Source organism: Choloepus didactylus, chromosome 12 (genome assembly GCF_015220235.1).
Source record: "Choloepus didactylus isolate mChoDid1 chromosome 12, mChoDid1.pri, whole genome shotgun sequence".
Classification (NCBI taxonomy): Eukaryota; Metazoa; Chordata; class Mammalia; order Pilosa; family Megalonychidae; genus Choloepus; species Choloepus didactylus.
Window position 1 is genome coordinate 91,258,729 of NC_051318.1, and position 17,544 is coordinate 91,276,272.

The 17,544-nt window shown below is 35.0% G+C and overlaps 1 protein-coding gene across 2 annotated transcripts in view; it reads right to left on the reverse strand.

Moving 5' to 3' along the window:
• Positions 1-5,722: 5,722 nt before the first annotated feature.
• Positions 5,723-17,544, reverse strand: part of NUFIP1 (nuclear FMR1 interacting protein 1) — a 43,949-nt gene continuing 32,127 nt past the window's right edge. For both annotated transcript variants that reach the window (XM_037800395.1, XM_037800393.1), the window contains 3 exons: positions 12,537-12,653; positions 7,467-7,699; positions 5,723-6,027 (listed from right to left, as the gene is read on the reverse strand). In XM_037800395.1, coding sequence (XP_037656323.1) covers positions 5,911-6,027; positions 7,467-7,699; positions 12,537-12,653 — 467 coding nt within the window. In that variant the 3' untranslated portion in view covers positions 5,723-5,910. The remainder of the gene's footprint in view (positions 6,028-7,466; positions 7,700-12,536; positions 12,654-17,544) is intronic.

Genomic DNA, 17,544 nt, shown 5'->3' on the forward strand with positions numbered 1-17,544 from the left:
TGGTGAGGCTCCTGCTTCTCCCAGTTTACGTGGCTTCTCCTCTCCTCGAGTGACACTTTAGGCCATTCTAGTCTTATGTATCAGGCAAATAGCTATTGGATAAAGGAAGGGAACAGGTAATTTTCAAATGCTAATTAAAAGTGTTGGCTGTGTAGGTTCAAAGACCACTGTCTGACCTGTTACATGAGCGTGCCTTTTCCTCTCCTACTCGCCCACTAGCTGCAGCCGTGAACATTGTAGCACCTGGCATCACCATGTTCACATTTAAATAAAAATAAGTTGCACAGCCTCTCATACTCCAATTCAGAGTTTAAATGTCTTTTTTTCTTTAATGGGAAAAAGGTGATAAGTCCAGTACATTAAAATACAATAGATGATTTAAATATGTCCAAAATCTAGCTTTCTGATATGGCACTTTTGATATACAAAGCAAGATGCAAAGGGGAAGATACAGAATGATCCCAACTATGTTATTTTTAAAAGTTCTAGAACATTAATTTGAATACTGGGTAGTTGACAATATTAAGGAATAGCTGTTAATTTTTGAAGATATGGTATGTGTTTGTTTTTTAGAGAGTCCTTTTCTTTTAGAGCTATATATTGAAATACATAGGGATAAAATAATGCTGCCTGGATGTTTGCTTCAAAGTAATTTGGGGCAGGGGTAGAGTTGGAAGGAATGGGTGGAGGTATAGATGAAAACAAGATGGGCCAGACTGATAAATGGTCGAAGCTGCTTGATGGTTAGGAAGACATTTCATTTCTCTCTGTACTTTTGCATATGTTTGCAAATGTCCAAAATAATATGCTTTTTAAAAAAGTAATAAAAAGGAAAAAAAGTTTTTTAACAAAGATGCTTACTCAAAAAACTGAGGGATATAAACAAATGCAGAGATTCAGCTGAAAGTCTGACCACCTCTCTGTGCTCCAAATCTCCTGAAATGACATATTTTAAAAAGAACTGAAGAATCACACAGTGAATGGTTTTGAGAAACTCCTCAAAAGTTCCTCAAAGTGGTTTCTAAAATGTGATTCCCCAGACCAGCCACATCAGCATGCCCTGGAAACTTGTTAGAAATGCAAATTCTGAGGCCTCATCCTGGAGATAACTGCCAGAAAGGTAAAAGCAATTCCAGGGAAGCTGCAAGCTTAGAGTCAACAAGTGATAGAAAGCTGGAAACCTAGGGCTGGACCAGTCAAGTCCTAACTTTACCCTCTTCTCCAAAACTGAGTGGTTGGTAATGGAATAGCTCTGCCTGGGAAAGGCAAGTTCTATCTTCAGAATAAAGCCCTTCATGTTTTGGAAGATATGGGAGTGTAGAGGGGACAAGGGCCTAGCTCTTCTGCCTGCTCCCCACTCATGCACTAAAATGAAATCAACAATGTCAGTTAATAAGCCCCCTCAGTCAACGTAAATGCCTATTGAAGAAAGAAGGCTTAAAGAAACGCAAGAAAAATCCACACCAATTACGAATGTATTTATCAAGTGAATGACTCTTTTGATATCTAAGAGTGGACATTTAAGGACAACAGGTAGCAGCAAAGATAATTAGCAAACCGAACAAAGAGAACAACTGGCAATCAGCAGTGGAAAGAAGCAATTCCAGGAAGAGAAAATAATGTAAAAATTCTAACTGGTGCCCTCAGAAATTTAAGGATACTATATCTATGAAGAAAGGAATTGGAACTTAAGAAAGCAATCTTGAATATTTAAAAATACAGCTACTAAATTTTAAATGAACTAGGAAAGCTGGATGATTATGTCATGGACAAGTCTGAGACTTTATTAGTGCTTTGGAAGACAGCATTTGAAGAAACCTTTCAGAACACAGCAAAAAGACCAAGGACACTGACAGAGGATCTACGTCAGGAAGGCTCACCACACTCATCTAGTAAGAGCTGCATAAAAATAAAATAGATACATGGAGAGAAAATCATCAACAAGATAATTTCTTTAATTGCTCTTAATCCAAGAAGGATACAATTTTTCAGAGTGAAATGACCATGAATGACAAATATCCCACATACCTAGACACATATTGAGGAAATTCTAGGACGCCAAGAATAAAAAGAAAATCTTAAAAGTTCTTCAAGAGGGAAAAAGCAGGTTACTTACAGTAAAGCAAAAGAGAAACAAAAAGAGAATCAGGTTGGTGTCTGACTTTTAATCAGCAATACTAGATGCTGCAAAACAAATGTATTACACATAAATATGTGACCATACAGGGAACCATCGATTGTTTACTTAGGATGGAATGTATGGTGTGTGAACAAAACCATCTTAAAAAAAAAAAATGGGTTGATGACAAAACCTTGAGGGCAATATACTGAGTGAAATAAGCCAGACACATAAGGACAAATATTGCAGGGTCTCACTGATAGGAACTAATTATAATACGTAATCTCATAGACATGAAATATAAGGTTCCAAGTTACAGGATGAGGCTTAAGAATGGGGAGCAGTTGCTTAGTATGAGCAGAATGTTCATCCAGGATGAACTTAAATGTTCAGAAATGAACAGAGGTGTTGGTAGCAAGATGTGAGAATAACTAACAGTGCCGAATGGTGTGTGAATGAGGTGGAAAGGGGAAGCTCAGAGTCATATATGTCACCAGAAGGAAAGCTGGAGGTCAAAAGATGGGAATGTATAAAACTGAATCCTATGGTGGGCAAATTCCATGATTAACTGTACAAATATCAGAAATCTCTTCCATGAACCAGAACAAATGTATGACAATACAATTAGAAGTTAATAATAGAGGGGCATATAGGAAAGAAATATATACCTATTGCAAACTATATACTACAGTTAGTAGTATTTCAAACATTCTTTCATAAACAGTAACAAATGTACTATACCAACACTATGAGTCAACAATTGAGGGGGGTTGGTTAGGGATATGGGAGGACTCGAGTTTCCTTTTTTTTTTTTTCTTCCGTCTTTCACTTTACTTCTTGTCTGGAGTAAGGAAAAGGTTCTAAAATTGAACAAAAATTAAGTGTGGTGATGGATGCACAGCTGTATGAGGGTACCAGGGGCAACTGACTGTACACTTTAGATCTTTGGATAATTGTATGGTATCTGAACAATCTCAATAAAAATTAAAAAAAAGAAGGAAAAAAACAACAGCAACAACAACAAAAAAACATGTTACAGCTTCAAAGTTTTGAAGGGAAATGATTTTGAACCTAAAACTATATATTCAATTTTTAAAAAATGTAAATAAAGGATTCAATATTTAATTACTTAAACTTATGCTGCAGTGAACCAAAAAAAAAACAAAAAACTAATCCTGGGACGTAAGAAAAAGCAGTGAGACAGAAGCAGTAACTCCAAGTTGCCTAAATAATTATTTACATGCAATGTAAAAACAAAACAACCCCCCCCACTACACACACAAAGATAAAAGATTCATCTGATTAAAAAAAAAAAAAAAAAAAAAAAAAAAAAAGATTCATCTGAAACTAAAATCCCAAAGGATTATACCATGAGAGGAGGTTGAGGTGGGGAAGTGAAAGAATGCTTAGGTTATTTTCTTAATTGGGAGATGGTACAAGATATGGCTACTGACAAACCCTTGGAAACAGGGTAACCATTAAATGAATGGCAATAGGTTTAATTATTTCCAAATCTCTAGAAGGAAAAGCAAGGGGGAAAACAACAGTCAAGCCATACAATGCTGAAATAAAAAATAAAATTTCAAAATAAGGTGCCAGAAATAAGTCCAAATCTTTCAACAACTTCAATGAATATGAATGGATTAAATTCCCCAGAGAGTCTCAGACTGAACTCCCCCAAAAGCTGTTTTGACCATATTAATAGGAGAAAAGTGTAATTCAATACAGAAAGTATTGAGGACAAATAAGAGTATTTCATGGTGATAAATCTCATCAATAATCATTAATGCTTTCATATCTCAGATATCAATTGATGAAACATTCAACCAGATAGGGTGTAGAAGGCTTGAACAATTAACAAACTAAATGCAATATAATAAAACCTTGGATCCTCAAATAGGCAAAGCATCCCTCCTCCCCCAAAAGCACTTAGAATATTTAGAATATTTACAAATATTGACGATGTATTCTATAAAGTAGAAACTTTACAGGCTACATTGAATCTACTTGGAAATTAAACATACTTTAAAATAATCCCTGGGCTAAATAAAAAAAAAAAAAACAAATAGAAATTATCCATTAGAAATGAACAATAGTCACAATAGCTAGATTATCAGCCACAGCCAAAGCAGTACTCAGAGGAACACATATGTTCTTAAATATATTTATTAGAAAACAAGACTGAAAATAAAATTGCACAATACATCTTAAAGCAGGGATTATCAACATCCCTGGAGAAATGGTCTGTGAATTCATAAGAATCTGTGAGTTCCATTTACGCATTTTAAGCCTATGGAATTTGGATGTTAACTAGACATAAGTGTAGGACTAATGAAATGATATTTTAGAATGTCAACTCAGTTTCCAATATTGTTACTTCATCCTGATGAGATGAATTGGGTTGGAAGTCACACCTTTTATAATATAAGAGTGACAAATGAGTTCCTTGAAGTCAGGCAAGGTCTTATTCATTCTACACTTTTCAATTCATGGCACAATGGTGGCACCTAAGTAAGCACTCAACAATGTTACATGAACTGAATTAATTAATGCAGGGGGCAATTTTCCAAAATACGGGCTCACTGGAACAGAATACGTGAGTACAAGGTTGGGAAACAGTGACCTAAACATGGATTACAATCTCAGGTCTTCAGTGCCACTAGTGTCCCAGACCAGGTATTCTAGGACCCTGCATAGGATCTTGCTGATAATGTAGATGTGAGAGGTTTGATAGCTGCTATCAGCTTTCTTGTCTTTCTTCTCGCAGGCAAGATTCATGGACTTGAATAATCACAATATCAGATAAAATTAATTTTCTGACTATAATAGACTAACTTTAAAAACAGACCTAGCCCCTTTTAGCTGCATGTCAAAAGGGTAAAAGAGCTATCATTTCAGCTAGAAAAAGTGACTATAATAAAAGATCAAAATCTCTGGGATTACAAGAGACAAAATGATCTCTTTTATTTATTTAAAAAATTTATTTAAAAAATTTAAAGAGTTCAATCACTACTTTTATATGATGGATTTTAATTAAACCTTAAAACTGGATTTTTTTCTATAAGAAATGAGTTGAACACTGTCAAGTACTGTACTTTCCATACCTTTTCCAAGGGGAAAAACGGTCCAATTCTGAACCATAACAAAAAGAAAGACTTCAGCTGAATCTGTATGTACACAGAGGCCATGTCTACATTAATATTTCAAATGTTCAATTTTTGAGCTATTTAAGTGGTGTTAGTAGGTGAATTTAAACATGCCTTTTGAAATAAACAGGGAAAATGTAAATTTCAAGGCCTTCTGATAATATTAATTTGATCTTCCTAGTTGTTTTAAAAAATATTCCCTTTGCTACAGTTAAAGAACTCTCCCTATTCTCCTTTAAAAACAAAATGATTATGTTTATCTCCTCAACTTCCAGCTTTCCTTAGCTGAATTAGACACTTAAAATCTTATTCTTTCCTACTAAGCCAGTATCTTCAAATTCTTAACTGGCCCAGTAGCAGCTTTCTCACACGACAGCAACAGATACAAATAAATATAAATACAGAGTAAAATCTCCTAGCAAGCATTATACACAATTGCAACAATACAGACACAGCCTTGAGAATCAGTTATGTATTTATTTGCATAGATTCAAAGAAACGACTTAAAAACCCAACATCGTATCTTATGAGGCTTACAATTTAATTACTAATCCAGTTTTTTTTCTTTGTTAAAGGTTTTCCTCCACTAACTTGAAGATGGCACTACTTTCTATTTTTGGTTATGTGTGCTGAAACATCAGACACTTACATATCCTCAGTTTTCAGTGCATTAGTATTCAGTCCAAAAAAGTCATTTTTGATGATGTACCGAACACACTGCAAAATCACATTTCTTTCATGTCGAATATCTGGAGCTAAAAGCTGAAAAACAAAAATAAAAAAGATCAGTTGGTAAATAAAATATATTCAAGAAACATAATCTAAAATATTCAGTGTGCTTTCCCCATATAAAGAACATGGAATAAGAGGGTCCCTTACGTTTACAAAAAGAAAAAAAGATGCAGAAACATTTAATTTATAGGAGAATATTTAGCTTTTCAAACAGCACAAATACTCACATTTGAGATTCTCTCTAGGAGTATTTGACAATGGACTGGAATATTTAAACTTTTTTGGTTTAAAAGTCTGCAATTCCTTAATCTAAGTAAGTCAAAAAGGACCCCCAAATCCAAATCTATAAGCAGTCTAAACTTGGTAAGTTAGGTAGACATATGAATATTAAATATAATATTTAATATAACTGAATCTGATATAAAAAAGAAAACTCAACATTCCTTGACTTTCATAACATCTATTTTTGTGCTTACTGTAATTGAAAGAAAACTAAAAATCTCTGGTTTTTAGAATAAGTGCATGACCAAGGAATTCTACATGTTAGCCAAAAAGCATATGTTACTAAATTTATTTTCTGATGTCATTAATGTTGTTCAGGAACTTCTAGTGGAAAGATGATTTGATTTACCCCTTATAAGGTATAACAAACATTTTTAAAATGCAACTTATATAGCACTAAAAATTACCAACTAGAGAATCTATTTCAGCTCCATTTTAATAAGAAGTGACTGTGTCTACATGTATCACCTCACAGAATGAAGCCACAGTACACTTTAGCTACAGCATAAGCACTTATATGATAAAGCAAAAATAAACAGACTTTTTGGAGAATGTCAATAATAGTCTTGCAGCTCCACTAAATATCTGGAATATTTCTATCACTCTTAGACATAAAAATCTTGGATCTCTGTAAAGTTTCATGTCTACTGTTTAGAATCAAAAGATGCATTCCTTCCTCTTTATAATCTGAAGAAAGATACTCATTTTTTTGAGCTCATCATGCTGAGAATAAAGCCAACAATGCAAACACAAAATAAAAAAAAAAATCCATCAATCAAGAATAAAGGTATAGAAAGAGAAAGGAATGAAAACAGTCCCCAAAGACAAGAAATGATAATCATCAAGAGACTTAGGTCTTTTCTTTCCATTACTCCCTTCAGTCTGCCATTTATTTAACCGTGTCGTCAATGAAAGCTTTAAAAATTTCAATAAATGTCAACACATATTTTCTTACCAACCAAATCTAGATTCTTTTTTTAAGCAGTTTTAGAAACTAACCATTTCACTTTACTAAACATCAGTTCTATGCTAAACGTAGCTTCAGAACTAAGATACATAGATGAGTTATAGTCTTCAAGAAAGATATGTCTCTAGTAATCTTAAAATGCACAGACACAGAGGAAAAACCAAGTGGCTCTTTATGACATGAGAACATAAAGGTTAGAATGTAAATAAAAATCACTTACCATTTCCAGGAGATATGGATGGTGTGTTCTTGGTTCAAATAATGTTTGATAGTTGTGATAATCTTTTTTTTGCTTACAGTTCATCCTTTTAAAACTTTTCTTTGGGCTCTGAGGCTTGGATTCTGATAATTTTTTAACAGTTGCTTTAACATTTTGACTTGGACTTTCAGGAGTATTGCTATGAAGAATCTGATTTTCTGGCAGAACTTCTGCTTCGGTCTTGATGGGAGTTTCTAAGTGCAATGAAAAACAAATACAAAAACAAAACCCAAACACAAAAACAGGTAAAACTTCCAATAATAATAATAATAATAATAACCAAAAAAACAAAAAACAAAAAACCAAAATAATCCCCCAGCCATAACTGGCTACTTATTAACTTAAAACTATACATGATTTTGAAAAGCATTCATGATGTATTTCAATGCTTCCCAAATAGAGCTTCGAAGCTATGATCACCAAGAACTGAGGAGACTACCACAAAGAGCACAGAAAGAATGAAGAGTGCTGGAAACAGTAAATCTGTGGATAAATAACAAAACATTTTTTATTAAACAAGTTTTTTTAAAAGATAATTGATTAATTAAAGCAAAAACAACACAGTATGTGGGGTAAACAACATCTGTAGAATGAACATCTATGGTAACAACACCACAAAGGAAGGGAGGAGTAAAATGTAAGTATATTGTTGTAAGGTTCTTAAATTATGTGAGGTGGTATAACATCATCTGAAAGTATACTGATAAGTTGAGTTGCATAATGTAAATCCTATAGCAATTTGTGAAAATTAAAACAAAGAGGTGCAGCTAATAAATCAATTTCCACTATTCTAAAAATGTAAGATAAAACCAAAAAAGGTAGGAAAAGAAGGAAAATGGAACAAAAAAACAGATGGGAAAAATGGAAAAAAAACCACCAGTAAGATGGCAGAATTAAACTCAACCATAATAAAAACAGAATTAAATGTAAATGGTCTAAATACCCCAATTAAAAGGCAGATGGTCAGACTGAACAAAAAAAAAGCAAGACTCAATTATATGATGTCTACAAGAAACTGACTTGAAAAATCTCAGTCACCAAAGAACAGTGCAAAGCAAGGTCTCCCTGTATAAAATCAGAGGTTAAAAGTATATATCAAAATCAGACATACACAAATTTATAGCTTTAAATGTTCATATTAGGAATAAAGAAAAGTCTAAAATCAATTCTCTAAGCTTCCACTGTAAAGAGAGCTAGAGAGCAGGAGGAACTAAAAGAGTGAAAAATCAATGAATTAGAAACGAACAAACAATACAGAAAATCAACGAAGCCAAAAATTGGTTCTTTGAAAAGATTTATAACATTGATAAAACATAGCAAGACTGATAAAGAAAAAATCAATTAATATCAGGAATAAAAGAGGGGACATCACTACAAGTCCTACGGATCTCACAAGGGAATATTACGACCAGTTATGCCAATAAATTCAACAATGTAGTTGAAACAAATTCTTTTGAAAGCCACAAGCTACCAAAACTGATTCAAGAAGAAACAGAAAGTCTGAATGGCCTACACCAACTAAGGAAAGTTAATTCGTAGTTTAAAACCTTCCCCAAAAGAAAATGCTGGGTCTAGATGGTTCACTATTGAATTCTACAAACAAATAAATAAATGATAGCAATCCTACATTAGCCCTTTAAAAAAAACAGATCCAGACAAAGCCATAACAAGAAAAGAAAACCACAGACTAACATCCCTCATGAACATGGATGCAAAAATCCTTAATATTAGAAAATCAAATTCAGCAATGTATTAAGGAGGTAAACATCATGACCAAGTAGATTTTATCCCAGGAATAAAAAGTTGTCTTGACATTTGAAAACCAATCAATGTATTTCACTATATTAACAGATTAAATGAGAAAAACTATATAATCAGCTGAAAATTTACAAGTTTTAAGTTAGGAATCCATCTCCCCTCTCTTTGACTGGTTATCCTATATTTTTGATTATAATGAATTACAGGCTGATGTGATACAGACTTCTACTTTAGAAGGTGGGAGACCAGATTCAATGATCTGGACAAGAATGAGGTAGTCCAATCATATCCCTCAAAATCTGCAATACTCAAAAGCTTCTTAACAAAAGTAAAAATTGCACGTAAAAGGAAATAGAGGGTGTTTAGAAGCATGAACTCTGTAGCCAGACTGTTAGGTTCACATTCTAGTTCCACCACTTACTAGCTATGTGAATGGGGCAAGCTACTTCTCTCTGCCTAAATTTCCTCATCTATAAAATGGGGACAAACATTAGTACCTACTTCATGCGATAAGTAAATAAGCGAAGCACACGTAACAGTGCCTGGTACCCAGTAAGCACAATCTAAGACTAACTTGCTATGAAGACAGTGGCGATGATGGGCCTTCAAAATGGTGGAGAAAAAGAAAAAAAGAAAAGACATGTGATCATGAAAGACTGGAGCAAAGAACTCCCAAAGTGGTTTGTTGAGTTCAAAACTATGGGAACAATAATTAAAGGCAAAAAAGAAAAACCAGGGCACTACTTACTCTTTTTCCCTTCCCTTTCAAGTACAGATCATCCAACTCCAATCCAGATACACATAAGCCAAACGAATCAGAGATTATATTGTCAGTCTTATGCTGAGGAATGAGGAATTGGGACCACTTATATTTTTCTCTTTCTTGAAGTTTACACTGTTTCCCAGTCTAACAACATATTTTAATCTAGTATTCATCAATTCAAATCAATTTTAAATATTCCTCATTCAGTTCTTTCAAACTTTAATTACACTTTTGGGTTTGTGTCCTTTAATCAGTTTTCAATTTGAAGTTCTCCCAGTCATATAGCCAAAGCAGTTTTAAGACACATTATAACAATTTGGGGAAGTTTTAAAACTGAGCTCAAATTCTAATGTGGTCAAGAAAAAAAAAAGCTAACATGCAAAAACCAGGACAGATATCAAACCAACCCATTTGAAAAAACTATCCATTACAATTTTCTTCCCTATTTATATCTCAATGATACCAAGAACCTCAAAATTGCATGTGGCCTCTTCCTTTGCTTCAGTTGTTCTTCTGTCAATATCCTAACCAACAGCCCAGTATTAACAATGAAGGTTAGAAACTTGTTAGTGACCTGGATGGCTTAATTAAAAGTGAATTCAAGCCACATAAAATAATCCTTAAGACTTAGAACTATGAAGCAAAGACTTCTTCCTTAAAGCAGAGCACTTTTATGCCAAAATGCATTCATACAAAATCAAATATTCCTTTCTAGAGTTAATATCCTCTGTTAACTATAAGAAAAGATAAGGCTACATAGGAATTACTGTACAGGAAAACGGCAAATGCCACATAAAGAAATACTATAATGGAAGGCAATATGGTTGGCTTCTTTAGATTTTAAAAGTCCCCAAATCTAGGGTTCACACATCAGCTCTGTCACATACTAACTTTGCAAACTTATCCTTTCTAAGCTTAAGATTCTATAAAACGAAGGGAAAGATCCCTTCCAGCTTCCTTTCTTCCTTATTAAAAAAAAAAAATGGTGACAGCCTCAAAATGAAGAAGTGAATATAAAGTATTAAGGATTTCAACTCGAGAGAAGAAAGCATTGGCACAGCTTGTTTTTAAGGGATTCAGTAATATGGTAATAGCTGTCTATTACCGGTTACAAATATAAGTGATAAGCAGGAAATTTAATATGTGTTTAAAGAATAACTCCATCTTTGTATCAGTGTACTGGAACCCAGAGTAAGAAATAAATACTGTTTTTCTTAAAAAAAAAAATAATAAACTTAAAAAAAAAAAAAAAAGGCAACCATCCACCAAGGAATAATACTCTGATAAAGCCAAAGTAGTTTATATTTCAAAATTCAAGTAGCTTTTAACAAGCTATTATCGTAAGCCAAGGCCTATAAAAACATTCCCATGTTACAGATATAGTTAAGCATCATTTTTCATAAGAAAGCCCTACTCTTCCTTATTAATATCCCCCAACAACACACACACTGATTATCTATGAGTTTGTCAATACTAAAAGTGCTGCCATCGTCATCCAGTTACATTCAAATCTTCTCGGCCATATACATACAGTACACAGTACATACATATATATGTGTGTGTGTGCGTATATATATATATATATATACACATATTCTTATCTTCATTACAGCTGCTACTTTGATTACACATCTTGTCCTGAAATATATCCACATGAATTCTCTCACAGTTAGTTAAGCCTAAATAAAATTACCATGCTGAGTCAGGTTTCCACAACAGTTGAATATAGGCTTATTAATATTAACCTTGGGTTAAGAACTGCCACACTGCAATGGATCAAGAGCCTATTCATGGCTCTGTTAGGTGGCCCTAAGAGGTGCTGTACGGGATTAAGCTGACTTATTATAACAACAAATTTCAAAATAAGGCCCCCAAAATTATCATCTGTGACATCATCCTTAAAGGTAAGACATGTATCCTGAACACAGACTTCTCAGAAAGACTCTGGAAAGAATTCTATTTCTTCCAACCTTTAAAACATCCAGGCTAATGCAACCCCAACTATAGGGTTGTCATGTTCTCCAAATGACATTATTTATGTAAACATACTCTGCAAAGAGCAATGCACTATCTGCAGTGAGGAATTTGATCATCATCTTTGTCATTAAGGACCTCTACCTACCAAAGGTACTATACACATTAAGACAAAGGTTCTTGAGAGCAGAGAGAAGACATTAACTTTCTTCGCTATATCCGTTAGGATTTTCTTTCTTTCAGTTCATTAGTAGTATTCACTAATATATTACTGTCTTTTCTTCCTATACTCTTATCTACAGTGTATTATTTTTGCCTTTTACTCCCAGAGTAGCCACAAATTTCCCCCACTTCTCCAGCTTTCCTTCTGCCATGTTAACTTGACTTCTGAATACAATGAAAAAGGATTTGAAGATCAGATAAAGACTGTGCATCCTGGATACTACTGATGCACATGCACACACTATGTACCAAACATGAAAGCCACAAAATAAAACAAAACAAGCATAACTCTAACAGCTGAGGCCATGACTTACCTTCTGGCTCACTCTCCGACCCTGAAAGACTTCCATAGCTGCTCATTAGTGAGCACAGGGCTGGTGTCACTTCCTTAGGTATGACAGTACTTTGTGGTTTCTCCTCCTTATCGGACTCTGAAATAAAAGGAAAAGCATCCAAGATTAAAACAGCATAACTAAAAACATCTGCCACCATAAAAAGAAAAACGACAGCCATCCCTCACCTGTTACTTCATTATTTAAAAAGTAAATTGTGATCATGTCCTTCATTTTCCCAAAAAACTGATCTCAGGAGACCTAACAAAATTTCCCCCTGGCTTTAAATCTTTATGGTCAGAGAAGCTATTTGCCCAAAGAGGAGCCAGAGGGCCAAATGGAAACCATATGCAACTCAGTTACGTACCATTCTTCCCAGGTTATGGAATCTGGGCCTTCTCTCAATTAACTTAATTACACAGCCTTTGCTATTAATTTACAGGTAGTGGGAAGGCCAGAAATTTATTTAACCTCACTGGATTAGGATTATTGACTCTGAAAATTAGACTTAAGAATAAAGAATATATTTAAAATATTCACTTTTTTGTTGTTGTTTTTAAGACTGGTTTTAAGGAAACAAGTAATATTTAAGCCTTTCAATAGACAGTCGGCTTAGTCAAAGAATTAAGCTGAAATGAATCTACCCAACGTTCTTATTATTCAGAACTTCTAAGAATGTAAATGCACAAGCCAAGCATGAAGATAAGTACTGCAGAGCCTGCCAAGGTAAAGTGTTTGATCAGAGCCGAGCAAGCCTAGCTGGAGCCCCAGGCCATCGTTATTACATTTGTTTTTGGCAGCTCTAGAAATGAATTAAATCTTTTTTAGCTAACCAATAAAAATAAAGCCCAACCAAAGAACGGAGACAATAAGTAACTTGTCTATTTAATGAACCAACTCAACCCACAACCAATATGAAATGTTTCAAGACAGGACAATTAATGTTCACCAAGTCAGTCCAAGGGAAACCAAAACATGCCCTTAAGAAACAGGAGTCTACTTTTATGGAAATGCTGAGCTACTGTCTTCTGATGGATGAATGTAAACTCTCTCTCCTCCAACCACCCACCATCCCACCCAAGACTATTCCTTGTCAAAATTTAAAATACATTATTATCTTTTCTTCTGGATTAATAAAGGGAAAGGAAAATACATAATTTTAGATATGTAAATTACTAGTAGATTAAACAGATCTCTAGCACAATATTATTATACAGGCTGCCTACTCCATTAGAATGATCATAGGCCAAACTGTAGTATTTCCTTCTAGGATTCAAAGAGAGGTATCAACAGTTGAATATTATGCTCATTAAAAGCCAAATCTCATTTAATCCTTATGAAGTTTCACTTTCACTATTAATTACAGATGACAAAACCAAGATTTCAGAGATTGTAACCTTTTCCTTCAAATACTATAACTATAAAACAGTTGGGTCCAAATTTCAATCTTGGTTTTCTGACCCCAAAGCCCAATTCTTAACCAGTGGGCCAGAGTGCCTCCTACAGATATATAAAATCCTCTAACTAAATTGAAGGCATCCTATCAAAACATCTCAAAGGTCAGTAATCAGACTAATAATGTCTTCTTCGAGCTATAGCTCCATTTCTCTGTTCTCTTTTACAGCAAAACCTGAAACAGCTACCTCTACTCCAGTCAGTCTTTCGGGCCCACCACACCAGTGAAAATGTTCTGCCCCCAAGTTCACCTGCATCCTCCATGCTGCCAGATACAGAGCTCATTTCTTGGTTCTTATCTCATTTAACTTGACAGCAGCATTTGACAGTAATCATGTTCTACTTTTTGAAACACTTTATTTACTTGGCTCCAAGAACCCCTTCATTTGACTCTCCTTTCCCAGTCTCTCTACTGAATATTCCCATTGACTATCATACAAAATGCTGGAGTGACCCAAGGTCCATTTCTCAGAGACCTTGTGCCAGTTTGAAACTGTTAAATACCGAGGAAAGGCTATGTTCTTTTAATCCAGTCTTGTGAATGTTGGTTTTTGGTGGGTGGGACCTTATGATTAGATTATTTCCATGGAGGTGTGAGCCCACCCATTCAGGGTTGTTCTTAAAATTAGATCACTGGAGTCCTTAAGAGAGCTAAGAGCCCACACAGACCCAGATGCTTGGAGATGCTGGGAGATGCAGACAGAAGGACATTTGGAGATGCTATGCTAAGAGATAAAGCCCAGAGTTTGGCCAGGAGAAGCTAAGAGACAACTCCCAGATGCTTAGAGAGAAATGCCCTGGGAGAACAAGCAAGGATGCACAGGAGCTGAGAGAAAGAAGCTAAGAGAGACAGAAGCCAAGAAACATTTTGGAGAAAGCCAACTTTAAACCAGAACCCAGGAGCAAAGAACCAGCAGAAGCCAGCCACATGCCTTCCAAGCTGACAGCAGTGTTCCAGACACCATCGGCTTTTCTTCAGTGAAGGTATCCTCTTGTTGATGCCTTAGTTTGGACACTTTTGTGATCTTAGAACTGTAAATGTGTAACCTAATAAATCCCCTTTATAAAAGCGAATCCACTTCTGGTATTTTGCATAACAGCAGCTTTAGCAAACCAGAACAGACCTCTTCTCTTTATGACTCCCTTAGATGATCTCATGTTATCTCCAATTTTAAAAATACCTTCTATATACTGATGAATCACAAACTTGTATCACCAGCCTTTAACTTTCCCCTAAACTCCAGAATGATCTACCCAACTGCCTGTTCAACATCTCTACTTAGATATCAGACAGGCCCCTCAAATGTCACATCTCAAAACAAACACTTGAGTTCTACTCCAAATTTTCTCCATCTCAATAGAAGCAATTCTTACTTCCTAATGGTTAGGCCCCAAACCAAGCACTCATCCTTGACTCTCCTCTTTCTCTCACATACCATATCCAATCTATCAAAAAATGCTGTCAGCTCGATTTTAAAAACATATCCAAAATCATACTCCTTCTCAATGACTTCCATTGATAATTCCAACAGCCTTCTAAAAGATTCCCTTGTTACAACCCTGTCCACCCCTCACTATAGTCTAATCTCTACTGGGTTAACCATCAATCAAATCACATCATCTCTCTGTTCAACTTCAGAAGAGAGGTCCTTTCTTGGCCTACAAGGCCTTCCACTTGCTCTCTTTAACTAAACCCCACCACTCACTTTCTTCTTTGCTTACTGTATTCTACCTTGCTGTTACTTGAACACATGAAGCATGCTCTTGCCTTGGGGTGTTAGTACTGGCTGTTCTTTCTGCTAGGAAGCTTATCCTCTCAGGTATTGGCTCCCTCATTTCATTGATTTCTGCTTCATGTCAACTTGTCAGAAAGGTTGTCACCTCTCTTTCTCAGACCACCATTCTCTATCCCTTTACCCAGCTTTAGTCTTCTTCATAATACTTAGATCAACCCAATAAACTATATATTTGTTTACTATCTATCTCCTACAACCAGAATGTAAGCTACAATGACAGAAGGGGTTTTGCTTTGTTCACAGCTAAATCCTCAGATCATAGAACAGTACTCAGCACATTTTAAGTGCTCAACAAATATTTGAAGAACAAACTGTTGTAGGAATGAGTAAAGAAAAGTTCAGAGGTTAACTGGCACAAGATCATAGAACTAGTGGAGCCAGGATGGGAACCCAATTCTGTCTGGATCCAAAGCTCATTCTTCTTTTTTTTTTTTAATTTTTTTAAATAACATTATTTCATTTATACTAGAAAATCAAGTACATGTACACAGGAAAAATAATAAAAGGATATATACCAAAAATGAGATCAGTCACTATCTCTGTAGATTGAGAAAGTAGGTTGTTTTTTATTTTGTGCTTTTCAGTTTTTCCCCACAGCTTCTGTATTACTTTTATAATCAGAAAATAATAGAAAAAAAGAAAAACGGAAGGAAATAAACCCTGGATGACAGTGTTCCTCATAATCCAATTCAAGAAGCAGAAGGTGAGGTTTTAATGGACCTAATGTACTTTTTTTTTTTTTTAAAAAAAAACTTTGTGCTTTGAAGTAACATTATATTTACAGGGAATTTGCAAAGATAGTACAGGGAGTTCCCATATACCCTTCACTGAGCTTCCCCTAAAGTTAACATCTTACATAACCATGCTACATTTATCACAACCAAGAAATTAGCAATGCTGTCTAAACTATGGACTGTAATTTCCCCAGTCTCCCCACTAATGTCCTTTTTTGGTTCCAGGGCCAATACAGGACGTCACAGTGCCTTCAGTCATCATGTCTCCTTAGTCTCCTCCAACCTGTGACAGTTTCTCAGTCTTCCCTTGTCCTTTATGACTCTGACTCTTCTGAAGATGACTGGTCAGGATTTGCAGACTGTCCTTCCATTTGAGTTTGTCTGATGTTTCTTCATGATTAGATTGAGGTTATGGATTTGGGGGAAGAATGCCACAGAGGATATGTGCCCTTCTCATCATATCATACCAGGGGGTCCCTGGCATCAACATGATCTACTACCAAGGATGTCATCGTTGCTCACTTGGCGGTCTGCCTGTTTTCCCCTCTATGAAGTTATTCTTTGAAGAAGTTACTAAGCCCAACTGACATGCAAGGGGAAGAGTATCAAAGAATTTTGGACAAATGTTAAAACCACTATTGTAATTAATAAATATTTAAGACTATGCAAATAATCCTGTTTCACCTTAAAGTCCCTCTTCTAATTTTAGCATGCACTACTGGAACGTACCTGAAACAATTATTATAGTGGTGTTCTAATGGTGATTTTCTATTTCCCTCTTTTCTTATCTATTAATTAATTGGAATTCATCTGTAGGGGAGATTTGCCCTCTTCCTCCATATTTATTTATCCAAGTATTTGTTTATATCAGTTTGGACTCGTGGATATTTATTTTATTCTTTGGGTTATAATCCACTGTTACTTATTTTATTGCTCAAACTGTTCCAGTTTTAGCTATGAACACTTTCAAGTTGGCTCCTGTATCCTTCTGATATGCCCCATCCT